The sequence below is a fragment of the Bos taurus genome, chromosome 4, assembly GCF_002263795.3.
Source record: "Bos taurus isolate L1 Dominette 01449 registration number 42190680 breed Hereford chromosome 4, ARS-UCD2.0, whole genome shotgun sequence".
Classification (NCBI taxonomy): Eukaryota; Metazoa; Chordata; class Mammalia; order Artiodactyla; family Bovidae; genus Bos; species Bos taurus.
In genome coordinates, this window is record NC_037331.1 from 46,647,157 (window position 1) to 46,660,157 (window position 13,001).

General features: G+C 39.2%; 2 protein-coding genes across 2 annotated transcripts in view; one reads left to right on the forward strand and one right to left on the reverse strand.

Annotated features, from left to right (window-relative positions):
• RINT1 (RAD50 interactor 1) overlaps positions 1–13,001 on the forward strand; it is a 23,554-nt gene continuing 10,553 nt past the window's right edge. Inside the window, 7 exon segments of the mRNA NM_001076829.2 lie at positions 1–97; positions 542–587; positions 6,218–6,402; positions 7,886–8,127; positions 10,323–10,496; positions 10,595–10,744; positions 11,292–11,448. Of these exon segments, the coding sequence (NP_001070297.1) occupies positions 56–97; positions 542–587; positions 6,218–6,402; positions 7,886–8,127; positions 10,323–10,496; positions 10,595–10,744; positions 11,292–11,448 (996 nt within the window). The 5' untranslated portion in view covers positions 1–55.
• The window catches only part of EFCAB10 (EF-hand calcium binding domain 10), a 26,779-nt gene continuing 25,224 nt past the window's right edge, over positions 11,447–13,001 (reverse strand). The window contains exon 5 of the transcript XR_009494211.1: positions 11,447–12,923. The gene's annotated coding sequence lies outside the window, so the exon portion shown is untranslated. The remainder of the gene's footprint in view (positions 12,924–13,001) is intronic.

Genomic DNA, 13,001 nt, shown 5'->3' on the forward strand with positions numbered 1-13,001 from the left:
GAATCCATTGGCCACGCTGGCTGCGCAAGGAGCAGACGACTCGTGCGGAAGCAGGATGCTCCCGGCCGGCGAGATCGGCGAGCCACCCGTCACTCCGGTGAGGTGGCCCTGGTGACCCGGGGAGGGGACACTGGTGGCCCATTGAGGTGGCACAGACCTCCAGGGGAGAGTGTCTCAGTGAGGTGGAGTTGGCGGCCTGGGGACGCGGTTGCCATGACCCCGGGGAGATGGCCCTTGCTGCTCTGGTAAGGTGGCAGACCTCCCGGGGGAGGTGGCCCCAATGCCGTAGCTCTGGCGATCCCTGGTGATATGACCCAGATCGTTCTGGAGATGTGCCCCTGGAGGCCAGGCAAGGTAACCCCAGCTCTCCTGGGGATGTGACAGTGGTGGCCCCAGGGACGTGGCTCTTTGGGAACCTCCAGACTCTGGCCTCCCAGGAAGTTGAGAAGTTGTCCTCCACTGGATGCCCCCTGAGAGCTCTGTGTGAGTTCCACCTATCAGGTCAGTCTTAATGTGTTTGTCTTACCTGCTCTCCTTCTAGTGCTGCTCTGAAAATGGTGACCAAAAGAAGAACCTCAAGGAGAAAAGTAAGCAGATTCCAAACACCTTAGCACTTTCCACCCAGCCATCTCTCCACAACTCTGTCCTCGTGTCTGCATCCAGAAGAATCTTGTTAGCCTGTTAATCTTTTAGATAAAGTATCGTTTTTTCCTTTTTGTACAACCTGGTTGCATAGTTGTTGAGTCGTTCAGTTGTGTCGGACTCTTTGAGACCCCATGGACTGCAGCACGCCAGGATCCTCCATCCTTCACTATCTCCCTGAGTTTGCTCAGATTCATGTCCATTGAGTCGGTGATGCTATCTAACCATCTCATGCTCTGCTGCCTTCCTCTCCGTTTTCCTTCAGTCTTGCATGGTAATAAATACTAATTATCATCATGCACATATTTTTAACTTTCAAGATTGTAATATGTGGGGTAATTTGGAGACTAGCACTTCCTGATCCCTACCTAGTACAAGGACTGGTGTGGTTTCACTCCAGTGCTGCCCTTCCACTGGGTTCAAAATAACTGGGGCCTGCCTGTTATTTTAATGAAGCATCAACTTGTGAAGCATCAGGAATTTGGAGGGGCTAATGATCTAGGAGAGATGACCATCATCGTAGTTGCATTTAAAGGAGTCAAATAATAATTGTTTAGTTGTACTTTACCTTCAGTGAATTTGCAGTTAACATTGATCTGGGAAAAGCACAACAGATCACCTGGTTCCTGGATCTTGAACTGGACAAGGAAAGGGAAAAGGTCAATGTTTACTACCTGCAGGGGCACATGCCAGGGTTGTGAACATTTGGCATTTTACTTTAAGGAGCTAAATGTGCCAAGCTTTTGGAAAGCAAGGAATCATCAAGGGCTTTTGAAGTGAAATTTATGGGGAGAGGAAGGGGGAAGCATGGAAGCAGCTGTTCCATCAAAGAGTTTTTGGTTCTTCTGACCATGGCAAATAGTCTGGGAATGAATAGTGGTAACAGAAAGGGTGCCCATGTTACCATATTGGCTTTAGGACTTAGACTTGCCCTTAACATTGCCTGTTGCTACAGTCTGTCTCAGAAAGCAAGCTATGAGCACTTCATAGTACTTGGCAGTCACAGCTGCCACAACTCAGCTCCTTTTACCTAAAGGCAAAGGATTTGAGAGTATCTCATACCATTCAGTTAAACCCTTCCCTTTCTACCTTTCCCCCATTCATATGCTTGGGAAGTTGATGCCACTGAGCTGTAGATTTTATCTTTGCCCCTCCTTTGGTGGCTTGGTCAACTTCTCTGCAGTTAAAAGTGTGCTTTACAAAAAATAGAGGAGAGACATTAACACCTCCCTCCTCACCCCTGCAAATCACCAGTGGGTCATTTTAAAGGATGTCATTTGAGTAAGAATGTACTATGGTGCATTTAAATGGTTGAATCAAAAGAGTATAATTTTTTTCTAAAAAGTGAAGATAGAATTTACTCTATAAGCTACAGCAAGCTTAGAGTTCACAAAACATTCCCTCTGCCCATAGCCCTGCATCTGTGTCTGCAGATACATCACACAAACTTACATGTTTTGTGTAAGATAAATGAAAAGACATGGCATTGAGACTCCTGTACATAATAGTATATGGATTGCTGTAGTAATAAAGTTTGATGTAGTTCAGCCAATTCTGATCATATCTGAAGAAGAAGAAGGTAAGAATATCATGTTAAGAGTCAGGAAACATGGATTTTAGTCCCATTTACAACCTTTTAAATGTAGGCTGGGCAAATGTTAGAATTTATAGTTGGGAAGTTGAGGCATAGACTTTTACTAGGTTTGCTTCTACCTATCAGTGGGCTACAGGTTCTCATAGTATGTGAAAAAGCATTTGATTCTTATAAATTGAATAGAACAAAGGAGAAAAAAAAATTTTATGGGCTGGGGGAGGGGAATATACACAGTGTTAAACACTGGCATATATTATGTTAATTGCTGATAGTTACATTTTACACAAGCATATCTTTATTTAGCTGTTCTTTCATTTTGTCAGAAGTGACTGTTGTTTTCTAATGAGGCTGATTATAACCTCTTGCCCTTCACTGCTGTTTCTTTAAAACTTTATTTTTGAGAAGCAGGCTCACAGATAGAGAGAACAAACTAGTGGTTACCCATGAGGAGAGGTAAGTGTGGACAGGCGATACAGGGGTAGGGTATCTAGAGGTACAAACTGTTACGTATAAAATAAGCACTGAGTGAAATAAGTCAGACAGGCAAAGACAAATATCCTATGATATCACTTATATGTGGAATCTAAAAAAATGGTACAAATAAATTTATTTACAAAACAGAAGTAGAGTCACACATGTGAAAAACAAACTTACGGTTACCTGGGGTCGGTGGTGGGGGGGAGAAGAGGGAGACTTGGATTGACACATACACACTACTGTATATAGAACAGAGAACTAATAAAGGACCTACTGTATAGCAGGGAACTCTACTCAATATTCAGTAATAACCTATATGGGAAGATAATCTAAAGAAGAGTGGATATATATATATAACTGATTCACTTGCTGTACAGCAGAAACTAATACAACATTGTAGATAAACTACAATAAAAAAATTTTTTTAAAGCTATGAGGATATATTGTACAACATGGGGAATATAGCCAATATATTATAACTATAAATGGAATGTAGCCTTTAAAAATTGTGAAGCTGTACCTGTAACTTTCTGTACAGCAAACTGTACTTAAAAAAAGGAAAAGAAAAACACTTTATTTTTGGCAAAGAGCCCAGTTCTACAAGGTTAAACTCCAAGGAAGAACAGGTGAAGTCCACCCAGGAGTGCTCCCCAGGAGGCGTTGTGTTGTTCCCCCAGCTTTATCTTATGCGCATACCTTGTTTGCTTTATGGTTTTGCTTTTTAAGAAATTGCCATAGTCTTTGTAATGAAATATGTGCTAGTACAATCAAGCTTTTAACAAACCATAAATGGTTTGTTTAGAGAAGACCAAATCCTTTAGGCAAACCTGGAGTAGAGAAATGCACGGTATGTTCAGGTTTATTCTAATGTTTGGTTTCCATGAAGTCCATTCTCTCTTTCTCTGGGGCTTTCTTTTATAGTATTTATTTTCATTTGGAGTTCAATGGCTATTCCTCTAAATTTTTACATTATCTTGAGTTTTGTTTTTTTAAATTTCTAGGTACAACTTATATCTAGAGAGATTAAACCCTATAAATGAAATAATTCAAGTTGTGGACTCAGTAGAGTTGAGCGTGTTTAGTATCAGGGAACTTAATGGCTGCACAGTGACATGATGGTGTTAACCAGTATAAAGTCTGACCCAAACTTCGGGTTTCCTAAGCTTCTGCAAGAGGGAAACCACTAGGAACCAAAAGGAGAAGCTTACACATGGAAACACACTTCAAAGGGAAACAGTTCATCTTAGCACATGGGGGTGGAGGAGGAGAAGGGTATCAGCTGTGGGTGGTGACGCTCCTACCTTCTTTGCCAAGAAGCTGCTCTGGGCCTTTGAGTTTGCCAGGTTCAGGGCACGTTCAGAAATCCGTCCTGGTGTAGACCATCACAAAGGTATAGCTAGAAATCATCTGGAAAAGAGGAGCCGTGCTGTTGGTCCAGAAATTTAGAAAAACAATTGCCTTTGAAGTGAATTGTTTAACTAGAAATTTGTTTTCTTCAGTGTTTTGTTTAAATAAAAATCAGAATTTTAAAACTGAAATACTTGAATCTTCCTTCATTCTACAAAGATTCAAGGTAACTTGCTTAATTATGCCTTAAATATTCTGAATAGAAGAAGGTGTAGAGTCTTGCATAGTGAAAAACTGACTTGTGAAATACAGGACATCATTGACTTTTTTTGCCATGGAAACAATCTCACTTCAGATCGTACAATTTAGTGGTTGTGCTAGCCATTTTGAGTTTTTCCTGGTAATTTGTGTTTTCTCTCATATTTCCTTTTTTCCCTGTGTCTGAAATGGTCAATTTTGTACAACTGCATTTGAAGCTTAAAACTCTTTTACATAAGGAGGAGTTTTTATTCACTGGTCTCCCTTTCAGATTTTTTTCATACACTTGAGATATTTCAATGCCATTTTTCTTTTTTAAACATTTTAAAACCAGAGTCTTCCTTTGATGTTATTCTAGACTATACCATCTGGTTCTTTACAAATTTTGAAAATATATTACTAATTTAATAGAAGCTGTATCAGTAGAATCAGATTTGACCTTTCCTCTCCAGTAACAAAATAGATTCTTAAGATACAGTTGTCTGGAAACATTTAATGTGTTTGTAACTGCATTGTCATGCCAACATCTATTGAAACCTCTGGTTACTAGGACAGAATTTAGTAATTTTTCCTTCACTCTGAATTGCCTCATCTCTTAAGCATTTTGTAGTATACTTGATCAATAAATTGCTTTATACGTATTCATTTGGGTATTTGTCTATGTGTATATTTATATACATATATATACCCATATATAATATTTGTGATGCTGAAGAAGACTTTGAGAGTCCCTAGGAATGCAAGGAGATCAAACCTGAATTAGCTAAAGCTCCAATACTTTGACCACCTGATGCGAAGAGCCGATTTATTGGAAAAGACTCTGATGCTGGGAAAGACTGAAGGAGAAGAGGGCGACATAGGATAAGATGGTTGGATGGCATCACCAACCCAATGGATATGAATTTAAGCAGATTCTAGGAGATAGTGGGGGACAGGGAAGCCTAATGTGCTGCAGTCCATAGGGTCACAAAGAGTTGGACATGACTTAGCAACTAAACAACATATATATATATATGCATATGGAGTCATCACTTGGTATCCATGGGGCATTGCTTTCAGAACCCTTGCATATATTAAAATCCCTGGATGCTCTAGTCCTTTATATAAAATGGCACAATATTTGCATATAGCCTACACATATCCTCTGTATGCTTAAATCATCTCTGCTGACTGCTAAGTCGCTTCAGTTGTGTCTGACTCTGTGCGACCCCATAGATGGAAGCCCACTAGGCTCCCCTGTCCCTGGGATTCTCCAGACAAGAACACTGGAGTGGGTTGCCATTTCCTTCTCCAGTGCATGAAAGAGAAAAGTGAAAGGGAAGTCGCTCAGTCGTGTCCAACTCCTAGCTATCCCATGGACTACAGCCTACCAGGCTCCTCCATTCATGGGATTTTCCAGGCAAGAGTACTGGAGTGGGGTGCCATTGCCTTCTCCAAAATCATCTCTAGGTTACTTATAATACCTAATGCTAATAATAATAGTGTACATATTAATACAGTGTCAATGCTATGTAAATAATTATTGGAGCATGGCAAATTTATGTTGATTTTTGGAACTTCCTGGATTTCTTTTTACTATTTTTTTTATATGTAGTTGGTCGAACCCATGGACGTGGAGGGCTGATTGTATATATAAATATATAAGATATAGTGTGTATATATATATATATATTCATATTCATTTATACACACTATAGTCATTTGGGTATTTTTGTGAACATATATATATATATACACACACACACACATATACATACAAATACTGTATGTAAACAAAATGCCATATATAGTGTTTATTAACTTTTGAAAGTAGACATGTTGCCTTATATATCATTTGCATTTCCTTTTAACTCTATAGTAGTTAGTGGTGTTGAGTAAATGTTATTCTTTTCATTTTAGGTGACATAAGTATTGCAGCTCTTGTTGAAAATGAACAAGTCTGTGAAGGTACAGATAATGGTGATCTCCCTTCCTGTGTGTCAGCATTTATAGAAAAGGAAGTCGGAAATGACCTTAAATCTTTAAAGAAACTTGATAAACTCATAGAACAGATGACAGAAAATAAAATGCAGTTAGAAGAACAGGCAAGTATTAAAACCCACTGAGACGACATCAGTAGTACACTCATTATGTGCAGTGTGCTCAGTTGTGTCTGAATCTTCGTGACCCCAAGGGCTGTATATAGTCTGCCAGGCTCCTCTGCCCATGGAATTTCCCAGGCAAGAATCCTGGAGTGGGTTGCCATTTCCTTCTCTGATACACATTATAATGTAATGTAAATACAACTAATATATCAATACATATAGATCTCTTCTAATGGTTTTATGGTATTCAAATGTGGTTGTACATAATTTAGTTAATCAGGCCCTTACTGGTTGATCTCTTTGCTATTCCCAGTTTTTATCATAAATAATATGAAAATAAACATGGTTATATTAAATCATAAATCCCACTGAATTATTCCTTTATTAAAAACTCGTCATGGCATCCCATTGCTTATTGGAAAAAGCCAGGTATTCTTGTAATGCCCAAGATGCCCCCTACCTATTTTGGCTCATCTCTGCATTTCTTTGGACTGGATTCTGTGCCCTCCTCCCCATTTTGCTCTTCTCTGATCATGACTGAGCTGTTTCTTTTGCCTGAAATGCCATTGCCTTCCAAACTTTCCTAAAAATTTCCACCAAGCCTACAAAGGTCTGTTCATGAGCCATGCAAGTACAATTGCCTGGAACCCCATAAGAAGTGCAGAATTTCAGTCCCTACTTCAGACCTGATGCGTCTGAATTTGCACTCTATATCTCTAGGTGATTCCTATGCACATTCAAGTCTGGGAAACACCACCTTAGTACACCATTACACCTGGCATCTCTTTCATTGCACTAATCCCACTATTGAAGATGTGCCTGCATCTTTCTTTCATAACAAGTGAGATTAAGGGCAGATGCTGTGTCTAATTTATCTATCAGTCCCTAGCACAGTGCCTGGTGTAGAATAAGTGTATCATCAGTGTTGATTAAATTGGAATTCCTCTAATATATTCTTATATTGTACTGATGCCTGATACTTGTATGTGTTTCTATCTACTATAAGAAAAATCCATTTAATAAAGTACCATTTCTAAAGACATTACCTGGCTATCTTACCAAGCATGTCAATGGTTCGTTCTTAACCTGGACTTAAATCAGAATCACCTGGCGAACTTTTGCAAAATACAGAAACCCAGACTTTTATCATCACAGTCTCATTTGTTTTTGAAGGAAAATCTTTAGTGGGTAAAGCAGGTAAATGTCCTCTCACTGGACCCTCTGAAAGTGCTTTGTGATAGTAGACCCAAAGATACATACTGTTTACCAGGGCCCTCCCTACACACCTCCACATCAGCATTTTATGTTGAGGCTTGGGTAGTATAGGATGCAGAAATCCAACCTTTCTTTTGAGGCTTTTAGATGACAATTTTTATTTCTGTTTAGAACATACATGCATTTTGAAGGTAACTAATAAAGAAGGTTTTGAGAATCTTACCTGATATTTGCTGTTTTTTATTGTTTTTATTTTTGGTATGGTCAGGTACTTACAGTTTCATCAGAAATCCCTAAAAGAATTCACACTGCCTTAAAAAAGGCAGAAGAATCAAAGCAATTCCTTAATCAATTTCTGGAGCAAGAAACCCATCTCTTCAGTTCCATTAACAGCCATTTGCTGACCGCACAGCCCTGGATGGAAGATCTCGGAGCCATGATTAACCAAATTGAAGAGATTGAACGGCACCTTGCTTACCTTAAATGGATTTCACAAATTGAAGAACTAAGGTAAAATAAGCCTCTTTGTTCTCATAATTATTATTTTCCTTTGAGACTCTGTCTTAGAGAGTACATGGATGCCATTAAATAATTGAGTTAATTAAAGATTATAATAATGTGATTTTACCAGTTGTTATGAAAATAGCATTATGATAATGATTCCTTTATTGTGAATGAACATAAACTTTTCAGGGGCTTAATTTGCATTTAAAAGAAAGGAATCCAAGTAAAAAATTCAAGTCCCATAGTTGTACTGTGCATACACAATGAAAATTATAATGTCATATTAACAAAACAGCTCATCAGAGTAGTAATATTCCTCTTTTTACCTTTTAGAGGTGGTCACTTAATGAAACGGATTGCTTTATCTATGATTCAATTTTTTTTTTTAGTGGATATCACCTAAGAAGAGCTACATAGTATATTATTAGATGAATAACAAGCCCTCCTACTTTTGAATAGGGAGAAAAAAAAAGACGGTAGACCCTTTGACAAAGCAGAGGTTAGGAGCACCAGAGCTCCTCCAATGGCAGGTCTGCATGCATCTTACAAGCAGACTGAAAGTGAAAGTTGCCCAGTGGTGTCCGACTCTTTGCGACCCCATGGACTATACAGTCCATGGAATTCTCCAGGCCAGAATACTGGAGTGGGTAGCCTTTCCCTTCTCCAGGGGCTCTTCCCAATCCAGGGATCAAACCCAGGTTTCCCTCATTGCAGGCGGATTCTTTACCAGCTGAGCCACAAGGGAAGCCCATACTTCTACTTCTATAAGCAGACTTCTACAGTTCAAACCCATGTTGTTCAAGGGTCTGTTGTACTTCTTTTTGAATTGAATACATATCATTGATTGATTATGTCTGGTATTGCCTTTCAAACAAGCTGAATTAACATTTCTGCTTACATTTTGCACATGTTTTGGTTTCATAATTTCAATTATGAAAATAGCTATAAAAGACAAAATCTATTAGGAAACTTAATGATTAGAAAAGGGGAAGAAAGAAAAATGAGAGAATGAGAGTAGGGGAAGGCCAAAGCGCTGTCAAAAATACAGAACAAAACAAATGTGAGCTACTGCCTGAAGCAGAGCCAGTGGAAGACAAAGGTGTGGAGCAAGGACTAGCGCCTAGTGGAGCTGGGCCGGGTGACGGCGGTGCATGCCTGTTCCCACAGAGGGCGCTGTGCCCACCCAGCGGAACTGACGCGCTGTGGGAACCCAGCTCATAGTCAGCTTCCAGCTCCTCAGCCAAGCCTTGGTAGAATGCACACAGGCTGCCTAGAGAGAGAGCACTAACTTCCAATTTCCTGATGACCTCTGAACAGAGATTAATGATTGAAAAGGTTAACTTTTGTTCCTTATTCTGGCTTAAGATATGGAATGTGATTTTTATCAAAAGAAGCATTTCATTTTCAAATGTTCTTTGAGCCAGTGTGCAAAATGGTAGTCATATGCTGAATTAGTTCTGAAGACATGTTGTATTTGGCTTGTTTTACAGAATTTGATTAATAGTTTGATTTTACATGGAAATCTTGATTTCTGATTCTCCTGAAAATGTTTAAGATTTGGCCACATTAGACCTACATTCCAGTGTGACAGCCCTAGCCTTAGGGTGGGGTATATGCTTTTTACTTGGCCCCACTTTGCTTTTCTTAATTTACTTTGCCTGTCAGGCCTTTCTAGGCATTTGACTTTGCTACCCTCGCTATAGAGCTTGCCTTAAATTTTATGTGCAGCTTGGCAGTAACTTGAAAGGACTCGACTCTGAGGTGCCACCTCCCTAAGTTCCCTATAGTCAAGTTCAGCTGGGCAAAGTAGGTACAGATTGAAGACTAGCATATTTGACTTACCAGATGCCACCCACATTCTCCCCTTGGATTATGATTCTGCAAAAGACAGATTTCTTAGAAATGAGGGGTGCCTGATGGAATGTGACAGAGGAAAAGTCTGTCCTATTAGGAGAGCTGAGCAGGCAAACGTGGAGGGAGATGTCCTGAACACAGCCCACTGCTCTTAGGAAGATGCTGAGGATTCCAGGCTCCTAAAGACTGGGGTATCAAGTTAAAAAAAAAAACAAAACACTTTAAGTTGGTGCTTCCTTCTTCTTTTGGTTGTAGCTTTATGTAAAGCAGGAGGAAGAAGCAGTCTTCCACATTTGGAATTATTCTGAACAAAGTGTCTTTCAACTTTGCTATTCCTTGTCTTTCAGTGATAACATTCAGCAATATCTGATGACCAATAATGTCCCAGAGGCAGCGTCTACTCTGGTGTTTATGGCAGAACTTGACATCAAGCTTCAGGAATCGTCCTGTACTCATCTTCTTGGTTTCATGAGAGCCACAGTTAAATTCTGGCATAAAATTCTCAAGGACAAGCTTACAAGGCAAGGAATTTATCCATATTTCACGGTAATTGCTTTCAGATGGCTATTTGATGTTCATTGGGTTTGATAGCAATACTTCTCTCACTTTTCTGTTACAGTGATTTTGAGGAAATTTTAGCACAGCTTCACTGGCCATTCATCGCACCCTCTCAGTCTCAAACTGTTGGCATCAGTCGACCAGCCAGTGCCCCTGAGATATACAGTAACCTGGAGACACTGTTCTGTCAGCTTCTGAAACTACAAACCTCGTATCTTTTGGGGGGTAAAACCTACTAAAATTTCTTTTTTCTAGAGTGGATTTGGACCAGAAAGGAAAGCTTTCTGCAAGTGGCCAAGAAGCGAAATGGGGGGAGTACTAGGTTGGGACTTACCTGTGTGTGCATATGTAGTGGGGGTGCTGTTCTCCTTCCAGGTAAACTGCGTGTGGGTGGAAGGGCTCTGAGGAGTTCTGAAGTACATGATTGACCCAAGTTTGCATCACATATAGGTCTCTTGGGACAATTAAAAAACTGGGCAAAATTGGAAGGAAGCCTTAGTAACTAAGTGTTAATTTAATAAAATGATTATTCGAATGTGTTTCCTTACTTAATATCCTTTATCTTAGGAAAGATTAATTCTAATAACATTTCCAATGGACTTTTTACTTAAGTCATATGTAATTTAAAGTGAGAGTACATATTATCTGTTATAATTTTACTCAGTATCATATATATCTGCTAGAAAAATGTTCTGTGTGTATACATACGTATATCTATACATATATGCATTTCTTTTTCCTTGACTTTACTATGTCAGAGATGAATTATTTACTGAGCCAAAACAGCTTCCAGAAAAATACTCTCTTCCCACATCCCCTTCTGTCATCCTGCCCATCCAAATTATGCTGACTCCCCTTCAGAAAAGGTTCAGGTATCACTTCAGAGGGAACCGCCAGACTAATGTTATAAGCAAGGTGTGCTTTGCTGCTTTTTGCCCTGGTTTTAATTAATAGCAAATACTAAGGATTTCTGTACTTTTGCTGGCTTAAGTTAAATTCTGATTCTATCCACAATTCTGTTTTTTCTCTAAAGAGCTAAATTCCAGTTTTGTCACTGTCCTTTACAGATATAACTTGGGACTTGTGTTGATATGTTGTTAAGAAGCAGTGCACTCATTAACACACCATCTGACCACTTCTTCAAGTTTCTTCTGGGGTGTGCTGTAGCATTTGCTGTGGCACTTTTTTACAACTGGATCCACATGTGTACCACTGTGCAAACTGCTCCTTCAGGTTTATAATACATCAGAAAGAGAAGTGAGAGTCAAAAGATAGTAGAGCATTAATTAGCTTTTGAATGGAAGTGCTGATGTGTAAGTGATTTGTAGTGGGACTTCCCTGGTGGTCCTGTGGTTAAGACTCTGTGCTTCCACCATAGGGGGCATGGGTTTGATCTTTGGTCAGGGAACAAAGATCCCATGTGCCATGCAGCACGGCCAAAAAATAAAAAAAAGAATAATAATTTAAAAAATATAAAATGATTTGTAGCTATGCAGGAGAGAGTATAGGGATAAGTGACAGGAATGACTTTGAGGAAATTATCACCAGCATTTTAGTTGAGGGACCACACCCATGTGTATTGGACATCCTGTTGAGACTTTTTCTTTAATCTGCTCTGAAAATCAGAGACAACTGTTTTCAGTGAAGTTTGATTGAATGTGTTGAGAATTAAAACCTTGGGAGTTGCTAGGGGGTGGATACTGTTTATCCTTGAAGTCTTCCTACATGTGATGCGGTGCAAGTAGCAAAGGAGTCCTACAGTAAGTGTTTTGAATTAAATGATTTTAAATGCCTGATTACACCAGACATTGTACATGTCACATATAAATGAGTTTACAGGCTTTATAGAATTGTAAAGGAATCAAGGGACAGGCAGTTATATCTACGTAGGGAAGAGTGGGATGACAATGAATTTCTGGTTCTCAAATTCAGCTTGTTTTGTACTTCATGGGTCTCCCACTCTTGGTTGGGGTGTTGGTAGAAAGAAGAGTAGAACCAATTAGGAAGTGGTAAGTGACACAAAAGAAGTCTAACTACTGTAGACAGGCAGTAATGATTTGAGGTAAGAAAATTGTTAGTTCTGTTGGTTGCTTTTTAAACTGTAGTTCCAGTGCTCCTAGTACTGTGGCACGAAGCCTGAACTGTGCAGGCCCTGAGATTACCTGCCCCTTTTTCATTTCTGTATTCCCGGCATCTAGCACCCAGCAGGATTTTACCTTTCAGAAAATGTTTTAGAGTTCCTGTCCAACAAAACTTAGAAGGTTTATAGAATCACCTCTAGTGACAATTTAAAAAACTGCACACTTACATTATTTTTCTATAATTACAGCTGCCTTAAGTCTTTATATTTTTTGTAATGCAGACCAGCCAAATTTTTCTTAATTTAGCTTCTGAAAAAAAGAAAAAACAGAAGAAAGTCATGTTTAAAAATTATTTTGGAAAGTTATTTCCAAAAAAATTATATAAAG